The sequence below is a fragment of the Crocodylus porosus genome, unplaced genomic scaffold (genome assembly GCF_001723895.1).
Source record: "Crocodylus porosus isolate Cpor-Errol unplaced genomic scaffold, CroPor_comp1, whole genome shotgun sequence".
NCBI lineage: Eukaryota > Metazoa > Chordata > Crocodylia > Crocodylidae > Crocodylus > Crocodylus porosus.
The window spans coordinates 55,578,778-55,598,887 of record NW_017728949.1 but is presented as its reverse complement, the minus strand read 5'-3'; the positions used below and the strand labels follow the sequence as shown (position 1 = coordinate 55,598,887).

General features: G+C 41.5%; 1 protein-coding gene across 1 annotated transcript in view; it reads left to right on the top strand.

The window, feature by feature from the left end:
* The window catches only part of CNTNAP5 (contactin associated protein like 5), a 442,467-nt gene that overhangs the window by 355,600 nt on the left and 66,757 nt on the right, over positions 1-20,110 (top strand). Inside the window, exon 14 of the mRNA XM_019554532.1 lies at positions 13,291-13,447. Coding sequence (XP_019410077.1) covers positions 13,291-13,447 — 157 coding nt within the window. The remainder of the gene's footprint in view (positions 1-13,290; positions 13,448-20,110) is intronic.

Genomic DNA, 20,110 nt, shown 5'->3' with positions numbered 1-20,110 from the left:
GATTCTGAATGAAAGATGACATGAAAAGAGACGAACTTCTTTTCACGGCTGCGTACAGCACGCTACTGGTTAAATGCAACACAATGATGCAATGGCCACATCAGGAAAAGAGTTTATTTAACATGTGGATTCCTGTATTTATTTTTGTTTCAGTTACATATACATCTCTTGGTAATTGCGGTTTATTTAAGCAGAAGCATCAAGTGCAGAGCGAGTCATGTGGCAGTGCACTGAGGATAGGTACTATGGTAGAGAGTTAAAGCAATAATGGTTTTATTATCCTCCAAACATGGTGATTCCTTTTTGCTTACAGAAAGCCAGATTCAAGGTTTAAGTCAGCAACACCCTATTTCTGTTGCTGGGGCCAAGGCTTTTTTTTCAGAGACTAAAACTTGGCTCAAATTTTCACGTGTGTCAGTTCATAGAAGTCACCAGCACTGTGGGCTGGCATCTACACATGCGTTTATGCTGGCTTAAATTTCCTGTGCAGAAATGTACTGCTCAGTAAGCAGGAATACGCTGGTGTCTACACATGGAGGCATTAAAGTACATTAAAGTTAGTCCCAAGTTAGTCGACACTCAGTGTTACTGCTCAGTAAGGCATCTACATGTGTTACTCTGCAGTAACTAATTGGGTGTAAATTTGATGCCTGCATCATGCCTGCATCATGCAGGCATCAAATTTACTCTCAAGTTGACACAAGTCACCATATTTACTTCACAATACAGGTGTGAGTGTGTAAACATGCACCCATACTACACACTAATTTTAGTTATTGAGCAGTAAATGGACATGTGTAGATACAGTCTGTGAGGTTGAAAATGAGATTGCTACAGGAGAGAAAAGGTTACTAGGAGAAAGGTCAAGCACCCACATCCATGTTTATGAATATCCCTCAAAAAATTGAATCATGAGGCCAGTAAGTAGACAGAAAACTGGACTTTGGATGTCTTCTTTGGGGAACAGTGCAACCCAAAGTGCAGTTTGAAGTTCATCTCCACAGTGGGCACCTTCAAACTATACACAAGCCGTGGATGGGATCATGGTCAGAAGAGATTAAGGGCCACTTATTGGCAGCATCATTATTCCAAGATACCATATACACATGGTATAAGGAAGTGCATAGAGGATATCTTCCCTCTTCCTTCTCCATATGTATCGTATGGCCATTTAAAGTACGTGGGCTGCACATCTTCTGCAGAACTCTTGAAGACTTGTAATTCCCTTCCTGCCTCCCCTTTAAAAGAAAAGAAAAGAAAAAAGCCCTTTGTATCACTGATTCCTCTCCTGAATATCTGAAAATACTGTGCATTGCTCTCTATGGAAGCCATATGTTCCTTGAAGAGCCCCTATAAGGCAATGAGCCAGATACTTAGCTAGCATAAATCAGCAGAGCTACACAGATTTGAAAGTAATCAATTTATGCCAGCTGTGTTCTAGCCTTTTATATCGCTAGAACTGGCCTTCATGGAAGATTTTCTGTGAATGCCTCAAATATAAAATATTTCTGGTCAACAGTCTGTTGTGGGGCACTTGTTCATGATATGAAGAGGGATGTTAGTAGGGCTTTTCTTTTTTTTTAATAATAGTCCTGAGACCTTTTAAGTCTATGGGATATTTGGCATTCTGGCTTCAGTCCAGTCTATTCAGTAGAAAGCAGAGCAGCAGATTGAGCAGTGAGCACAGGGCAGGGAGCAGAAAGCAGAGCAGCGGATTGGACCAGGATCAGAGTGGTACTTGGGGAGGGTATGGGGCTAATTTTTGGCTCCTACTGCACAAGAGTGTCAGCATGCCTTTTCCTCTTCCATCTGCATCTGTGGCTTCACCTGTTTTTAAAATGTGGCGTCCCAGCCAGCTAGTCTAAAAATCTTGGTGTCATGCAGCTGTAATGAGGGCTTAAGCTGGTTTTCTGTGGGCTTGTTCCTACTTGCTCAGAGGAAGCTTCATCACTCTCCTTAAGCATTTTTGCCTGTTTTCCATGCAGGGGTCTTTGCCTTTCACCTCTTAAGATGATCTTCATGTTCTGCTTGGGTTTCCTTCACGCCTGTTTCAATTTATTCTTGCCTTATCCAATTTAAAGATGTAAGTCTATCGCTGGGATAGGCACAAAAAATGCCCTTGTTGCCAAGAAGGCTAACAGTATATTGGGCTGCATTGGTAGGATCATTGCCAGGAGGTCAAGGGAAATGAATCTTCCCCTCTATTCAGCCCTGGTGAGGCCACATCTAGAGTCCTGTGTCTGGTTTTGGGCTCCCCACTGTAGAAAATTGGAGAGAGTTCAGCAGAGGACAGTGAAAATGGTTGGGGGCTCAGGGACAGGACTTATCAGGAAAGGCTGAGGGAATTGGGCTGATTTAGTCTGCAGAAGAGAAGACCGAGGGGGAATTTAATAGCAGCCTTCAGCTCCCTGCAGGGGGGCTGCAAAGAGGATGGAGCTGGACTGTCCTCTGTGGGGGCAGGTGACAGAACAAGGAGCAATGGGCTCAAGTTGCAGCAAGGGAAGTTGAGGTTGGATATTAGGAAAAAAACTTCCTGACTAGGAGGGTGGTGAAACACTGGAACAGGTTATCCAGAGACATGGTGGCATGTCCATCCTGGGAGGTTTTGAAGACCTGGCTAGACAAAGTCTTGACTGGGATGATGTAGTTGGGGCTGGTCCTGCTTTGCTCAGGGGGTTGGATTTGCTCAGGGGGTTGGACTAGATGTGACCTCCTGAGGTCCCTTCAGACCTCATTGTCTGTGACTGTGAAAGTATTCCCCTAACACAACACCTCTACTCCCCCTCCTCTGTTTATGTACAGGCAGTCTGTAGACAACTATCACATCTCAGTGAAGTTGTTGGCAGGGGGGGTTCTCATCTTTTAAAGATAGACTATTTAGGAAAGGATAGGCTACAAGGAAAGAAAAAGGGAGGGGAAAAGGTCTGCAGCAGGTGTGAAGACCCCTTGGGAAGCAGAGGGGAGAGTTGGAGCCAAAAGGCAATTGCCATCCGGCACCGAAAGTCCAGTCCAACCTGTAGGGACCTCTCTGGAGGTCTGAACGTCCCCCGCTTCTTTAGTCGCTCCTACTTACTGCACTCCTCACTGCAGTTTCCCCATGGAGTCGCATGGCATGGAAGAGAAGTGAAATGCACCCAGACGATCCCTGGCAAGAAACGCTGCTCTGCATTTCATGCTGCAGAGGAATGAGAAAAGGAAAGAAGGAGCTATGCCTGATCAGGCTGACCAGGAGAGGGAAGGAGAACAGCTTAAGTTTTTAAAAAAAGAAGAAGAAAAAAAAGGAAAAACACAGGGGAAACTTTGAAGCACAGAAGTAATTAACTATGATATATCTGTATTTAGAAATCTTACTGTGCACCATCAGCAAGGTCAAAAAACCTCTCACTACTAGCCACCTCCCTTGCATGCCAGCAGCCCACACACTGCAATCAAGCCTTCTTTCAGTCACCCCATGGGGATACCAGCAAATTGAACACTTCAGGCCTCATATCACAGGCTTTCATTTCCAGCTCCAGGAGTCATACAATACCTTCCATGAGCTTATTAAATGCCACCTTGAAACAAATTAGGTTCCTTGCCCTTGCTACCCCAAAATTGGAAAGCTGTTTTGAAACTTCACTCCTCAGCTGGGTAGAAACCTTCTCTCAATTTCCTGTCTAAAGTTAGTCAGAACTAGCTTATACTCATTTCATCTTATCCCAATACATTTAACTTAAAGAGTTCTCCTATCTGTCCTGCAAGTGTATTGACCCAGCCTTTGTATTAGGCTGAACAAGTCAGGCTCCTGTAATCTCCTCTCCTAAGACACATGTATTGTCTGTTGGGCCAATCTTTCTTGTAATCCTCCTTTCCAGTTTTAATTACCCTTTTTTTTAACTTAGGTGACCTGAGGAGTACCCAGTATTGCACATGAGATCTCACCGGTGCTTTGTACCAGTGCCCCATCTCTTCTGAAAATGCATTGCCTGGTATATATCGTTCACCTGTTTCATGGCTACATCCCGTGGGCAGGTTGCAGTTGTCCTGGAAACTGTATTGACTCCCGGTTCCCTCTCACCCTCCATCACCTTCAGTGGATGACCCCCGAGCTGAGGGACAAAGTTCTTGGTCTAAGTCCCTAGGTGCGAAACTTTGCACTCTGATTTTTTACATTTCATCTTGTGTTTATTTCTCCAGTCTGCAAGGCCACCGCATTCTCCCTGTGTGATAGTCTAGCCCCCCTCTGTATCGACAATATTTCCCAAGCAACTTTATATAATTGGTCTTATGAAGTCAATGGAACTTGAATGCAGACTGCAGTTTGCAAAGCATTTTTGGCGTGCTCCTGGACATAAGCCTCTATACAAATGCATGATATCTTTGAAAGACGAGTCCAAATAACAGAACTGAGATGCAAACTTTTGTCTTTTAGTTGTAGTTGAGCCTCTGAGAGAGGCCATCCCAGATGATTAAGATCTGTATTTTATTTACTACCCTATCTCTAGCATTATAATATCATGCATTTACTGCGGAGCTTCCTAATTAGCTCTGCAGCCAACACCTCAGCATCTACACTTGCCGCTGTATTAGATTACAGTAAAATAATAAACTCCACAGCAGGGTAGTATTTGTAAATGCAAGTACTATCCTGTTGCAGAGTTTTTTAGTGCACAGCAATGCACGTGTAGATGCCGACGGGGCTGGCTGGGACATGAGGTTACTTCAGCTCAGGGGCTGCCTGCTTGCTACCACGCTTGTGCCCCAGCCGGCCCCTCTGTAGCAGGTTGACCCTCCAGACCCTCTGTCAGCCTGGGCTGCTCCGACCCGGTTCAACATGCTGCAGTCCCAGGTGCACACTGAAACAACATGATAAGCACCAGTATTCGTTGCTTTGTATTAATTGCACGTGTAGATGCGCCCACTAATTATTTTATTTTCAACAGAGCACTTTGGGCAGCACAGCCCATGTTTTAGATTGTCAAACAACTCATCTGTTCTGCTTATTAGGCTGCTCTCAAGCCTAGAAACGGCAAAGGTCTTGCATTTGTTTGCCTTCATTTGGGCCACTCTCTTCTGGGATAATGACATGTTAACAGCTACTATGGTAAGAACAAAGCACTTTGTGATAATAGCTAATCCAGAGGGACATGCACTTTCTCTGCAAAAGAGATAAGTACACAAACAAGCATTAATTCTGTGTATGTTTATCTTCTTCTTCCTTTTTTTTTTTTTAATGAACAAGATTATTCCAACCTGAGAATATATGTGCCAGGCTTGTCTCTTGTCAGCAAAGCAGGATAATTATACAGATACTATCAGCAAATTAGTATCTCCTTCCCACCCCCTTCCCTTAAAACTGTTCTCATATTGTCAAAAAAGGTTAAAGCTCTGGCTGGAGTCTGCTGCTATTACGCTGAATAGTATCTTGCTCTATGAATAGCTCCACTGAGATGGCTGGTAGCACTTGTGAATAAAATGCTACTTCCTAGAAGTAAGGACAGCAGAACCTCACCAGAGCTAAAATCAAATTGCCTGGGCACCTCAATAGTGTTAGTGAGCAGCATCATAATGCAAAATATCATTTTGGAGCATCTGCTATTCCTGATGAAGTCAGCGTTGATTGTTTCTAAAAATGATGGTGTTGATGGGCATTGTATTTTCAAGGGTGTAGGTTGAAGCCATGTTGGTCTAAAGACACTGGCAGGCAAGGTTCTTTGAGACAATCCAATTTCTTTTATTAGACCCACTCATATAGTTGGAAAAATTCTTCTTAGCAAGCTTTCGGGCACAAACACCCCTCGTCGGGCCGAGGAAGCGTCTGCAAATGGTCTGTGCTCTTCCTCTATTAGTAAAAAATACACTGGAATAAGGAACATGGATTTAGGGGCAAGTATGTCACCATCAAATTATATATATATTTTTAAAAAGGCATAAAGTAGTATAATGTGAAGGAAAATGAGTTGAATAATTTACATTTTAGCTGTTAAAACTACCTCATTTTGCTAAGAAGGACCACACTCTTAGTGATATTTTTTTTTCGTATTTCAAATTAGGATTTTTTTTTCCCCAGGACAAGAATGCACTTTGCTTTTTACAATACTCGTTTCTTGGTGAGGGAACAGCAACTAGAATCTCACATGAGAAATCAGTGTAGCTCTGGCAGCATGACTGGAGATTGGTAATTAGGAGCTTCTGCATCTCTGAGTTTGTTAGTCTAAAGTGCAAATCTACCCTGCCTTCAACATGAGTGGAAAAAGTCCAGCTGCAGAACTGCCGTACAAGTTTCTCCATTGGGCTGCACTACTGCGTACGCAGTGTTAGAAGCACAGAAGAGCATCCTTCTTTCTTGTTATATGAGCCCAAGGAAAAAACAAAAAAACCAAAAAACCCAGACATTGGCTAATACAGAAAAACCTAATATGATATTGCTTCCATTGTTCCTTAAAAGATCTGCCTTGTCATTTAAACCCATAAAAAAACCACTTGCCCAATACTGTACAGCTGGTTCAACTATATATGTGCAAATAGCAGTGCCATTAAAAATAACTTTTTTAAAAATGTATTTTTCCCAAAAAGTTAGTGACAGGATAAGCATTCTCCATGTCATCTCCTTCAGTCTCTTTACTGTAACTGTTTTTAAAAAAATGCAGATATTTTTGCTTTCTGAAAGTTGCCTTTTTCTAACTGGATGTTGAGATTTGGTGAACAGAAAGTTCCAAAAGGACTAATTGGATTTAAAAATAAAAAGCAAAACAAAACTTTGGCTAAAAATCTCTCTCTCTCCTTCCTCCCCCCACAGGGCTATACCCACCTTAACTACAACCATGCATCTCCTCCCCATCTTAAGCATTCTCCTTCCATCTTGTCACCGCTTCACCTAGCCGTTCTAGATCTGTTGCTCTGTTATCTTCCCATTCTTGCTTTGGTCCAGCTCGAGGCCTGATGCCCTTCACCTCAACTTCTAAAATCTGCCTCGCGTGCCTTCTCTCATCAGTTCTTGCGATATGCCCTGCGCGTTTTATTCTCTGCACTCTTATCTTGCTCAAGACATCAGGTCCACCAGCTCGTGATTATGCCTTCTCCAAACTCCATTTTCTTGCAGTGCACCAAATATTTCCCATAGCACTTTGTTTTCAAATGCTTGCAGCTTTTTTCCCTTTTTTCTGTGTCCTGGATTTGTATCCCTAGCAAAGGACAGGTTGAACAATTGTACCGTAAAATAGTATGTAAAAGAAAGCATTAAAAACTTGGAAAATAAGTCCACGTGAAACCTTGAGGAACAGAAAGAAAGTTGAAATTTCACAAAATGATTTCCTGTTTTTGAAGTAGTCGCACGGATTAAGTGAACTGAATTTGGCCTCTGGATTCAAGGACGACGCTACCGCAATATGTTAAAGCATACCAGCTGTTAAATGGCAGCATTGCTCTGTTTTAGCACTTCCTATTCTATGCAACATCTGGGGGGGTCAGGTGGGCCTTCTCCAGGATTTGATATTGTGTGTTAAGGGTATTAGTAGAAACAGATGTTTTCGGTGCTTGTCTCTGTACTTTGGCTCAGAATCAGCCCAGTTCGCTTTCTCCAGTTCCAAGATCAGTGTTTCCTCTTTGTAGTGTCTATTCTGAGATGTAGTCTTGTTATTTAAGTAAGAGAAAAATAATATAGATTTAAGATATTCTCCTCCCTACCACTCTGGTTTGTTTCTTTTGGGTTTTTTTGGATCTTTTTGTTGTATAAGAAAAAACACATATATATAGTGTGGTAAGCAGGATGGTGCCTCCCTACTCCTCCCTTATGGAGCCTTTGCCAAAGATCCAGTGGGACCCCAGGATCCACTTTCTCCAGCACGATGCCACTACTAATTACTCTAGTTTTATTCATTATAAGAACACTGTAACGAAACAAATGCTGGGACAGCATTGTTTCAATGTAGACAGGTCCCCATGTTTGAAAAGACTGCTAATAATAAATTAGTTTTCTGCATTGGTTGGAAGGACCTTTAATTGCCTTTTTCCCATTAATGCAGATAACCTAGAAGCCTGCCTTGTGTTAACGGTGTACAATTATTGAAGACACAAAATAGGTTTGAACAGATCAGAAATTTAATGCTGGATTCCATTTATCTTGCTCTCCTTCCATCATTGCACTTTGCTTGTAATAGCAATATGAGGCACCCTGACAAATGATGGAAACAAAGCTTGACAAATGTAATACTGTTAAAAATATGTGGCTTCAGTTTAACTCTAGCAGGACAGCCCTAAAAACTAAAGGTAAATTTCTGCCATGGTAAATCTGGTGCCGTTTCATATATATCACTTTAGATTTACATGTATAATAATTTTCCTCTAAATCCAGATGAAATACTCATTGTTTTTAAGTGATTGCCTGTAAATATAATTGCATAGACTGCTTAGTAACACAGGAAATTCTGTATTCAAATTTAAAGGAAATTCTTGCATTTATATTTGCGTAGATACTGGCTGTTGCACTGAATCTGAATGAACTGTGTATACCGGTGATCAACCTGAGATTCAATTTGACAGAGGCTTTTCTGTAAGCTGATTGTATGGGCATAGGACATGTGTGAAGCCGTTATTATTTCCCAAAAGTACCCCTCTACAAAGAGCCTTTGGGTAACAGTTAACTATCCTACCAAGTACACCTCTGTGCTCATCCCTACCCAGGGGTGACTGGAAAGAAGCTCCACAGAGCTCTGTCCTATGATTGGCATCTCCTCCCGTTGGCCTCTCTGGCCACGTCCAGACGAGCGTGGACACACGGTATGTGGCACTGCTGACCCGTCTGTGGTGCCACACGCTGCACCTGCAGGCATTTTCCCATGCTGCTACCTTGCAGCATGGGGGCTGGGGGTTTGACCCTGAGAGATCAAAAAAACCCACACCAAAAAAAGTAGGGTGGTGCATGTGGTGATGGTGCGCACCACCCAAAACCAGCCTGGCCACCTGGAACCATGCTCCAGCTGCAGGAGCACCATGACTGCAGCTCCATGAGGTCCCCAGGATCCCTAATAAAGCTACTAGAGCCAGCGCAGTTGCTGGTCCCAGCCTCCCCTATGCCATCCGGGGTAACCTGCCACATGCCAGAGGGTGCATGGCACAGGTATTCCCCAGGGACAAGTAGCAGCATTGCACCTTGTGCCACTGCTGCTTGTCCCCGAGGAAGCAAACGTTCACGTTCATATGGACACAGCCTCCATGGCCTGAACTCAGGATTTTGCCATCTGACTTCTGCTGGCACAGATTTAGTATGGAGAGCTCAGCAGGTAGCAGATGAGCAACCCCAGTGAGCTCCACACTGCAATGAGATGTTGGGCATCCGGTGCATAGTAGACTTGAAGTGGTAGCTTGCACCGCTGCAGAACTAACTGGCGTATACAACTGCACGTGCCATGAAATTTTGTGGTGGGTTCGCGCATGCTTGCTCGTGAGCATTTGGCCTGTTCTTCCTTTATTCAGAACCATGCTTGGATTTAAATTCACTTTTTGCCATGCGAGTACTCAACGTTTTTCTCTGTAGGAAGATTTGCTGCCGTGGGTAAAAACGATAACATAAATCAGACAGCTGTTGGTTAAGGCTCCCAGACAAGAGAAATACAGGCAGGGTTATAGTTACTGCCAGTGCTTTGCTGGAAATGGAAAATCATTGCCTTTTAATGGATTTGTTTAAGCTATGAAGAAAGGGGAGTTGTGCAGATAGTGAAACAGGCTCTTGGAGGAAATTCAATCTCATGCTCCTCTGTTGGTTTGGGTCTTATATTTACTGTCTCCTTCCCATGCTTCTGTTTTTGCATTCAGCATTACCTATGAAGAGTAGCCTTTAATGTGTGCATCGTGAGTGAATTCTGTCAGTTATAACCTGAGAAAAAAATGTATTCAGTGTAATATGATATGATATGCTTTTGTCCTCTGTTCTGGCCTCGGTAAATGCAGTACGGAAGTACTGAATGGAGGACTGGTGGTGCTCTGGGACGAGTGGACTTTTACTCATGAAAATTTAAAGTGGAATTCTGCTCAGCAATGAAACCACAGGCCTGCAGGGATAAATTCATCCCAGGAATAGCACCGTTGGCCTCAGTAGCTGTACAGCAGGAAAGTATTTAGTGTGGTGTTTGCACTGTGTTTAGGGGAGAGATTTGGGGGCTGCTTTTATTATATTAATATACTGTAGACAACAAAGGTGCAATGACTAGCTAATACATGACAGTTATAGCACTATGGATATTGAAACACGGCATTTCACAGTTAGTATTTTTGTTACACCTACAGCAAGCTAATCTTTAACCAAGGATGTTTTAGAATGGATTAGAAATGTGTTTAGATCAGAAACGGCCATGGCCAAAGGAGAGGCTTCATTCTGTCGCCATTGTTGATCATTCATATTCTTGTGAGGCCAAAGGCCCCAGTTCAGCCAAGTTCTTGCTTAAATCTCATGGACTTAAATCGAGTATTACCACCCACTTAAGTACTGGCAGAATAGTGCTGTGATTATTCACGTGATTAATATTAGGCTTATGCTGAAGGGTTTTACTAAATCAGGACCTAGAGTTCAGTGCGACTGATGTCTCCTGACCCTGCAATTGTTTTCAAAGGGAATACCCCTAAAGTAAACTGTTGTTCATCTTGCAAGAGGATACGAGCCCATAAACAGAAAATTTCAAAAGACATTGCGTTTTATAATCCATTCCCTTGCCAATCCCAGAGTGTTTCCTGCAATATATTATGGAGTGCTTAATTTAGACTACTTTTAAATGACTCAAGCTATGATGCGTCTACCACTTTGAGAGTCTACATCATAAATCTTTTTTTTCTTTGGTTGGCTTAGTTCAATAAAATAAATATAGTAGAATGTGAAGGAGATGTTATAAAAATGTTCATTCTTAATGCCCACGGATGGCTGTTTATCACACTATTATGCCTTCGTTTAATGGTACCAGCCAACAAGCAATAAGACACAGATTGACTTTGATTAACGCATACCATTATCTGTTGATAGCCCAGAGGATTTATTTGTATCTAAATATTTTTTTCCCAGAATGAGCACTTTTTTTTAATTAGATGTAGTACTTCTCTGTAATGTCTACTTCAGTTGTTAGTCAAATTATCCTTTTATTGAATAAGCATCCCTCTACAAAGCTGTACCAAGTAATTTCCCAGCACACTGGTGGTAGTCCTCTTCACCAACAATAACTATATCAACTGTTGTAACATCGTCTAGTTATCATCCAGATTTTTCCTAAACCAACCTCACCACCAATAACAGAGAGAATCCAAGATGCAAGGTGAAACATGTTGACAAGAATATATGAGTGCTAAATTAAGTATACACCTTTTAGTAGGATACATCCTCCTCCAATTTTGAGTTTTGTTTTTATAATTAGCACCATTGGGTATTGGTCAAAGTTCTCGGGTCCTAATTAATGGTGTCATGAGACTGGAGCTACTCTTGCTAGGGTTTTTGGGGGTTTTTTTTATTTACAAGAGTTTACAGTATGCTAGTTGGAGGTTGAGAGAAAAACAAATACGAGTTCAATTTTGCCGACTTAATCTTAAACTTATTTTAATTAGGCCCTAACGTTCTGTAATTAACCTTAGTTGCATTTCATGTTCTGGATGTTCTTGCTTGCATAATTAGGAAAAGCTGTATTAATATTTTCATTGAAAGAGAAGAACAGACTAATTTTTCATATTAGTACTGAAGCTCATAATTCCTGAGCTCAGAAGGTTAGGAACACGGCGCTGTTTCACTAACTTCTGCCATCTACCATTATTTGTACCTGATTACATTTCTTAATTTAAGGATTAAGAAGTTGACAAAAAGTTGCCTGAGCTGAAAGGCAGGATAATCTTAGGAAGTTTTTAATCCACTGATTTTGCGATGCCTGAATCTTGTTACTGAATCCATTAATACCTAATATCGGATATGTAAAATATGATGAATTTTAAACAAATATAATCTTGGTTTTACCTAGAAAAAATGAGCACAGAGCTCCTTTGGGTAAAACATATAACTGCACAGAATGAAATTTAGTCTAAACTAGCAGATCTTTTCTACAATTTGTATACCGCTTGATCCCTCACTTAGGGGTTTTCAGTGTCTTATGAAGTCTTGCATGGGGACGTGTCGCCCATATATAATATATGTAGCTTAATTCTGTTTCATATGGAAGCTGATAGGATTGTTTCTTTTAACTTCAGTAGGAACAGGATCAAACCCACAACAAGAAGAAAAAGCAGATTGAGTGCACTTCCTAGAAGCTTGAATCATCCATTGTTAAGAACTCAGATTTTCTATGTATGGGATGAAATCAGTGTTGCTTTAACTGACCAAAAACTAGTCTATTAGTACAATTGTGCACTGCTACTTATGGTGAGGAAATGTCCTTTAGTAAGTGCACCTTATTTTTGATGTAGTGGAACAGTGCTTCCAAAGCTCTTTGGCCCAAAAGACCATTGTCAACCCTCAAAATGTATTGTGAACCACCCTGTTCATCAACCTTCAGTTGAAAAGGGGGTGAGGAGCAAAGCAACCTCTAGACTGCTTCCCATAACCTCATTGGCCACCAATAGGGCCTGAACAAAAGTGTACAAACCACTACCATGGACTATATTAACCTATTGTAATGATGTTCCCACTAACAAGGGAAGCACAAGGCTCTATAGTTTGAGAAGCAATTGGAACCTAAGCTATCTAGCTAACCTGTCATCTTTCCCTCAAACCATTAAGCAAGATCATAAAATGTCCATTTTCTGGTTGTGCTCGGTGTCAGCTTGAGCAGACAGGAAATGAAGTGAGGAGGGCAGCAAAATAAAAAAATAAAAGTGTATATAATTCATTTGGCTATGTCTGTCTTACCAAGTATTCTGCAGAAAGGAAGAGAGTTACAGCAGTGTTTGTTGAATGTTGTGTAACTTGCATCTTAGCAGAGGGTACCATAAGGGGCATTTGGTTACATTTTAACATGGCCACCTGTAGAAATAGGACTTATAGTCCTGCTTTGATTCACTACTGCAGAGGTGACCAAACTGTGACACTGATGCCACAAGTGGCATGGGTAACCTCTGTGTGTGGCATATTGCAGGTTAGGGTGGGAGCAGAAAGCAGGGAGCACAGGGCTAGGAGAAGAAAGCAGAGCAGAAGATCGGGCAAGGGTAGGGGATCAGAATGGCACTTGAGGAGGATGTGGTGCTAATTTATGGCGCGCCTGCCAAAAAGGCTGACTCCCACTACAGTCCTATTGGCTTCTCTATGTAATTGCAGTTCTCTTGTCTTTCTTTGTCTCCCGCTTCATCCAGATGGGATCCCGTTTGCTTGGTGGGTTGGCCGTGCCAACGAGAAGCATTTTTACTGGGGAGGGTCTCTCCCTGAAGTCCAGCAGTGCGCATGTGGACTGGAAGAAAGTTGTCTGGATATGAGATATTTTTGCAACTGTGATGCAGATAAAGAAGAATGGTAATTATGTTAATATATGTATAATTGGGTAAATGGGAATAGTGGGAGGAGCAAGAGACATTTGTTGAACTGTAATCTATGTTCCCTGGTACTTTTTGCAGCCTTCTTGGCTTCAGTGCAGTTGAATGGGGTGGAAGTAAGTGCAGAGTTTGGGCTTATTTCAAATGCATATTTTCTTTCCAGCATAGAAGAGGTCTGGAAGAAGCAGGCTTCCGCAATAAAAATAACACCCTGTGCAAAGTGTTGCTTCTTGTTGTATTTATGTGGCTTCACTGTAATCAGTGGACCATACCCTAAAGTTTTCGGTTGTTGTGGCTCCCCCTGACTTTTGGAGAATTGCCTGTACTAAAACTTAGCATTTGGTTTGCTGGGTATAACTGGGAATGCCTACATGTGCATTTATGCCAGCTTAAATTTACTGTGCAGTAAATGGGAATAGGCCAGCTTCTACAGGTGCAGGCGTTAAAGTGCATTAACACTGTATGTGGACTGACTTGGGACTAAAGTTAGCCCCAAGTCAGCCCACACACAGAGTGGTACTGTGCAATAAGACATCTACATGTGCGTTACTGCACAGTAACTAATTGGGAGTAAACTTTATACCTGAATGAGGCAGGTATCAGAACAAGTTGCCATATTTACTGCACAGTATGGGTGTGCACGTGTATCTGTGAGCCCATACTGCACAGTAATTTTGGTTACTGCACAGTAAATGCTCACATGTAGATGCATCCCTGAGAAGTAAAATTAGGCTTTAGTATTCCTGATGTTCCTACCTATTCTAAGATCATCCTATAAAAGGTGACTATTTCCTTACAAGCTTATCATTGACATTTCTATAAGTGAGAGAGCCAAAGCTCATTGAAGCTGGTGGAAAAGTTCCCTTTGACTTCAACAAGCTTTGATCGCAGTGCTGTATGGGATTTTATACTTATCCATCCAACATTTTTGTAAACTTTTGTTTTCAGTTTATTGATGGTACATCTACCCTGCAGACTATAGTATAGCACACTGATACCTGAACAAAGCTGGGTACTAGGAGCAGTTTAGCTGCAATTGCATAGATCTCAGAGCAAAACCTACTAGAGAAGACAGGTAAATCAACCAGTATTGAATACAATAGCCTAGGAGGCAAAAACAAGACAAAAGCAATCATATAAGCTTGATCAAACATCCTGGAAAGAAAATCCCAAATGAAATTAGAACAGAAATGGGAAGACAAAGGAAGTTTATGAATCAGAATTGTTGAGTTTAATAAGTTTCTGCTGGGTTTGTCTTCCCTGCTTCTTTACACTCAGGGTCAGGTTTTAAAAAAAAGATTGTGTGAGGAGAACTATGAAAAAATAGTGCAAAACAGAAGTACTGTATTAAGTCCAAGGTAGAGAAAAATGAAATTTTACCAAGTTAAATTTGCAAGTTTGAGAGTCCCAAGAATGATTCCTTATATACGGGTTTGGAATAAGTGATATGATCATTCTTTACCATGAAGTTACCATTACTCTTATACATTATTCGTCCATTATTTTATTATACATGCTTTGCCGAAGTTACCATTATAACTGAACAACTGTCTGGCTCATCTTTTTATTATTATTATTATTATTTATCACATTTTCTAAGGGGAAAAATGTGTTATGTGAACCTAATGTTTATGATTTCCACTCATTATCAAGAAGGGGTTTTGAGCTGTCAAGAACACTCTAGCAAGCTAGAAACAAGGGCATAATAAGAATCCACTTTTATTAAGTGCCTGTCCCTTGAATAGTTGAACCAGCACTTAGTTCAGTCATTCACACCTCAGACTGGAAGCGGTTGGTGTTTCTTTCCAAGGCCATCTTGGTGATGTTCTGGGACTGCTCATTATATGGGGCTTTGTGCAACAACACGCCATGAGGCTGCACTACACAGAACAACGAGAAAATAAGATTCAGACTGAGAAATTGTTTTGATCATGGAAGAGAAACTTTTTTTTTCCCCCCAACCTAATTTCATTGCAGCAACCAGGGTAAATGTATACATTTCCAAGGTTAAAGCATGCATTGCTTTTTATCTGCTGGAAAATTGGAGCACAAGCCCTGCTCTGAACCCTTCTAAATTAATGTTGCCTGTTTAAGAGCTAAAAGGGCCCTGAGTTTTGCAAAGAGTTTCTGAACACTGGAAATTTCCTGTCTCTTAAAGATTGCTTTTGTACTTCCCTGTTAGAACCCTGACCCCTGATACATAATGAGCATTTGAATCTGAAACCCACCAGGGTCTGAACTGTGAATCGAACATCTTGCACATTATGTTGGAAAGGACACACAGCTCGAGATGCATTTCTTTGCCTTAGCATGAAATTAAATGGGAGCTTCAAAGTAGAAAGTTGTTCTTGTTCCCTTCAGTTAAACCAGATTCCTGACTTCAGCTCAGGCTTAGCAACCAGCCAAGACTACTATTGTTTCCTTTCAGAAACCAAGCAGGGCTTTTGTTTTGGGTTTTCTTTTTTTCCTTCTTAGCCTCAGGTCTTCACAGTCAAGTAACCTAATGGTTTATCAGAGCAGAGAAACCAAAAGTGAGAGGAAAGGGACATGAAGGAGAATGAGAGCCAAGTGATTGGCAGAAAAAGAATGCTTGCTTTCAGACATGGTGATTTTAAATAACATCCAGCCAGACATCCAAAATAATTGCAACCTCTGGTCTTCTTCTTGACAGTATGCCAAGTTTGTTTCCCTGCTGCTACCCTAGCCAGGTGAGGAAGGTTGTAATTATGAGTGTCCTGCATTCAGGAGAGCTATTATTTTTCTAACTTCAGCGAGTCGCTCTAGAAAGAGGCTTCAGCTACATTCCAGGCTTTCCACTCCACCTCTACTGCAGCTATACCATGACAACAGGCAGTCGTAGGTTGCTTTCCGTCACATTTTCTGAATACAGAAGTATCTTCATGGTAATTATGGGAGAATAAGAGAAGCAGATCTCTGCTGGAATGGCAGATTCACAAGCCAGTGTCATCTAGTGATGATAATGACCCAAACTGGTGACCTCAAACCTAGACAACGGATTTATTAAGACGTTAAAAACATGTGGTCAAATTCAACCAATTGGATGGTTGGACAGATGGATGGATGGAGGGACAGAGGCTATTATTATTATTATTATTATTATTAAGAATAATAATGATGATAATAATAATGTTTTGATTCCATATTAATAATAATAATGATGATGATAAAGGTAAGGATAATTAATCCCTGAAAGAATTTACATTGGAATAGGGTGACTATCCTACCATTTGAAGCCTTTGAAATCCAAACAGGATAGCTTTCTTTACAATATGTCCTAACTGACCTAGAAGTCACAAACTTGATGCAGAAACTGGCAGGCAAAATTTGTAAGTTGGGGAACAGAGAAAAAAACATGTTTGAAATTCAGGGTTGTATTCATTTCAGGTTGCTTCTAAATGCCTTCTTGCTATAATGAATCCATCATGTCCCCACCTGAAAATAAATCTGCTGGTTCTCTTTCACTTTAGGGTGCCATCCAAAACCATGTCCCATTGTATCTCAAGAGCCAGTTCAGTTTATTGGAATGCATTCTAGTCATCTCAGCAAAGATCTCAATGTAGATGCAGGGATATTTTTTGTAAGAAGCTGTGATTATCACTGCTGGAGTCTATTTACCTCAGTTTCTCTCTGACTAAAATGTCTTTTAAAGCACAACTACAGTCTCCAGGTTAAAACCACTCAAACAAATGAAGCACTGGTGTCTACATTGCAGAATTTGTCCTCCCCACACTGCTTTGAATTAGGGATGCCTTACTGCTCCCATTTGATGGAGGAGAAAAGTAGGCTAAGGTTATATATAGGAAGCTTACAGTAGACTAGCAATAAAACCTAGGACATTGGCCAGTGTCGTTGCTCTAAGGCCACCGTTATTTTTCTTTCCACAGTCTTGTTATTTCTGTGCAAAAGCCACCTTCTCTGCTACCAATGCTATCTTATGCAGCCTTCCTCACAATAGGACCAGACTTGCGTGACGGTGAGCACTATCAGTGCCTGTTGACAGTATTGAGAACTCGAGCTTCTTCTGAATCCTCTATCCCATTGTATCAGATCCTATCTAGTTCCTTGTATTTCCTTTCAAATTTCAGCTCTAAATATAACCATTGCATTCAGGCATCTCCTATTAAATCTGACCTCTACTTTTTTTTTTCAAATTCCATCTTGGTGTATTTGGAAAAGCATTTGTGGTTATTGCTGGTAAGAAAGAAGCTAACTGAGATGCACTCCATTGGATTATTAAACATGGTCCCAGCACTGAGCTCAAAACTTTCTTCGATGGAAACCCATTTTACAGGTTTTTTCCCCCTGTGCTGTTCGTGACATCTGCTGATGATAACACTGTTTTCCCTAGCCACACCATATTTATGAAAAACTGCACTGCTTATTGGTATATCTTAAAATAATATATGGCTGGGGTGGGCAGAGGTAAAGGGGGATGTAGCAGCGCTTTTACCTGCTGCCTTGCCTGCATTGCATGCCAGACTAGCCTTTGGCTTGCTTACTATTCCTTCCATCCAGGAGCAGGAAACATGCCAACTGCAGGTACTTCCTCAGTCTGACAAAGGGTTTTTCAACCTGAAAGCTTCCTAAGATATATTTTTCTAACCGTTTCAGTTTTTTCATAATAAACATATAACCATAAAAACACAAGATAAGCCATCACACACCACGAGTAACATATATCCAGCACAATTTCTTTACTTCTTGCTGTCAGCTCCTTTATAACAAGGAAGTCTCTGTGACAGTTCTGTCTGGGCACCTTTGATGCTGCTGGTGCTATTGGTGTTGAGCCAGCTAAGTTATTTTGACCTGCCGTTGTTTACAGTGGTGGACCGGTACGAGGCTGTAGGGGAGGAGGAGACTCACGGGGGCACACTGCTGCATTGTGCAGAGGTCCCAGCACCAGGAAGGGTGCACGTGAACACACACACAGTCCCACCAGCACCCATGTCATGTGTTTTGCCTTTCCTAAGGCCAGAGGTGCTGGGTCCCAGAACCCAGATTCCCCCTGCACTTATCTCCTTGGCAGCTGGCAGGCTTTGTGGCTGAAGCAGGCCCTAGCAGCCCTGCAGTTTTCACCCCCCTGTACCTTAACACACACAGTGTCACCTATGTCATGAGTTTTGTTTATCAGCAGTTTGAGGTATATTTTCCCAGAAACCTGTGCCCCTATCTCCTTGAAGCTTGGCAGGCGTTGTGGCCTCATCAAGAGCTACTATCCCTGCAGTTTTCACCCCACTGTGGCTTAACACACACACACGACACAAAATTTGCTTTCAAGAATTTGGGGTGCAGTTTCCCAGAATCCCCTGTACATACCTTCTTGAAATCTGGCAAACTTTGTGGCCTCAGAAGGAGCTACCATCCCTGCAGTTTTCACCCCACTGGGCTTAACACACACGTAACATGAGTTTTACCTTCAGGAATTTGATGTGCAGTTTCCCAGAAAACCCTGCACCTATCACCTTGAAACGTGGCAGGCTTCATATCCTTCAGCAGAGGCTACCACCCTACAAGTTTCATCGAAATCAGCCAAAAACCAAAAAAATTATAGATATTTCATTGATTCCCCATTATACTCTAAAGCCGAATCTCTGAAGCTCTCTGAATTGGCTCCAAAACTTTTCTGAATTGATTCGGCCAAATCGAATCAGAAAAGCGATCCAAATCTATGAATCGGCTGAATCCAAATGGAAAAGTTGCTGATTTGCACAGGCCTACTTATTAGACATATTCAAATCCCACCAAAGTTTTCATTAATATACAAGTAGAAAACATGCCCATAGGGGACTGTGAAAAGTAATTATACCTAATGGCACCACTGCTCCACCATCTGTTAGAAAAAAAGTGGGTAGTATTACCTTGAGATTACCATTTTATGATGGTTCAGGCTGTTGAGATACCACAGAATAAGATTTCTGTGAGTATCCTCTTATTAGGATGCAGAAAGAAGAAAAATGATCCCGTAATGTTACCATCAAACCAGCTCTTTGTGATTTATAGGTAAGGCAAAGCTACACTCTACTTTAAATACTCTGCTGCAATACCAATACAGCAGGGATGCTGGGACCCTAGGCCATATGGACTGTAGGACTCGGGAGCTTGATCAAGTCTGGGGAATGGAGGTGGATGCCATGTCCACCATGGTGCTGGCATTGGAGGGTCCTGGCTGCTACCTCTGTTTTTTTTAATTTATTTAAGGGGGGGTTTAAATTCCATCCCAGGATGTACAGGGTACCTGACTGACAGGTGGTAAAATCCTGGGTTCATTAAAATCCATTAAAGGTGCATATCTACCCTGCTTCCTTCCATTAAAATCAATACTAGCTCACCATGATTTCTGTGGGATCATAGTTTTATTCTGAAGTCTCTGCTCCAGAAAGTTTACAATATAATGGTCTTCTACAACTTGCCCTGCAGTTAACAGGGGCTGCAGGTGCTAAACGTTTCTGAGAATTAGATGTCAAGTTTTAGAAAAGTATAATGAGTACCAAGTATTGTACCAAAGCCATTTGAAGAACTCAGGTGAAATTTTATGGGGCTGAAAGGCTCCTAGAGAAATCCAACGTTTATTTTTATGAATGTGAATATGCAAAAAATATAAGCATATATGCAAAAAAAAAAA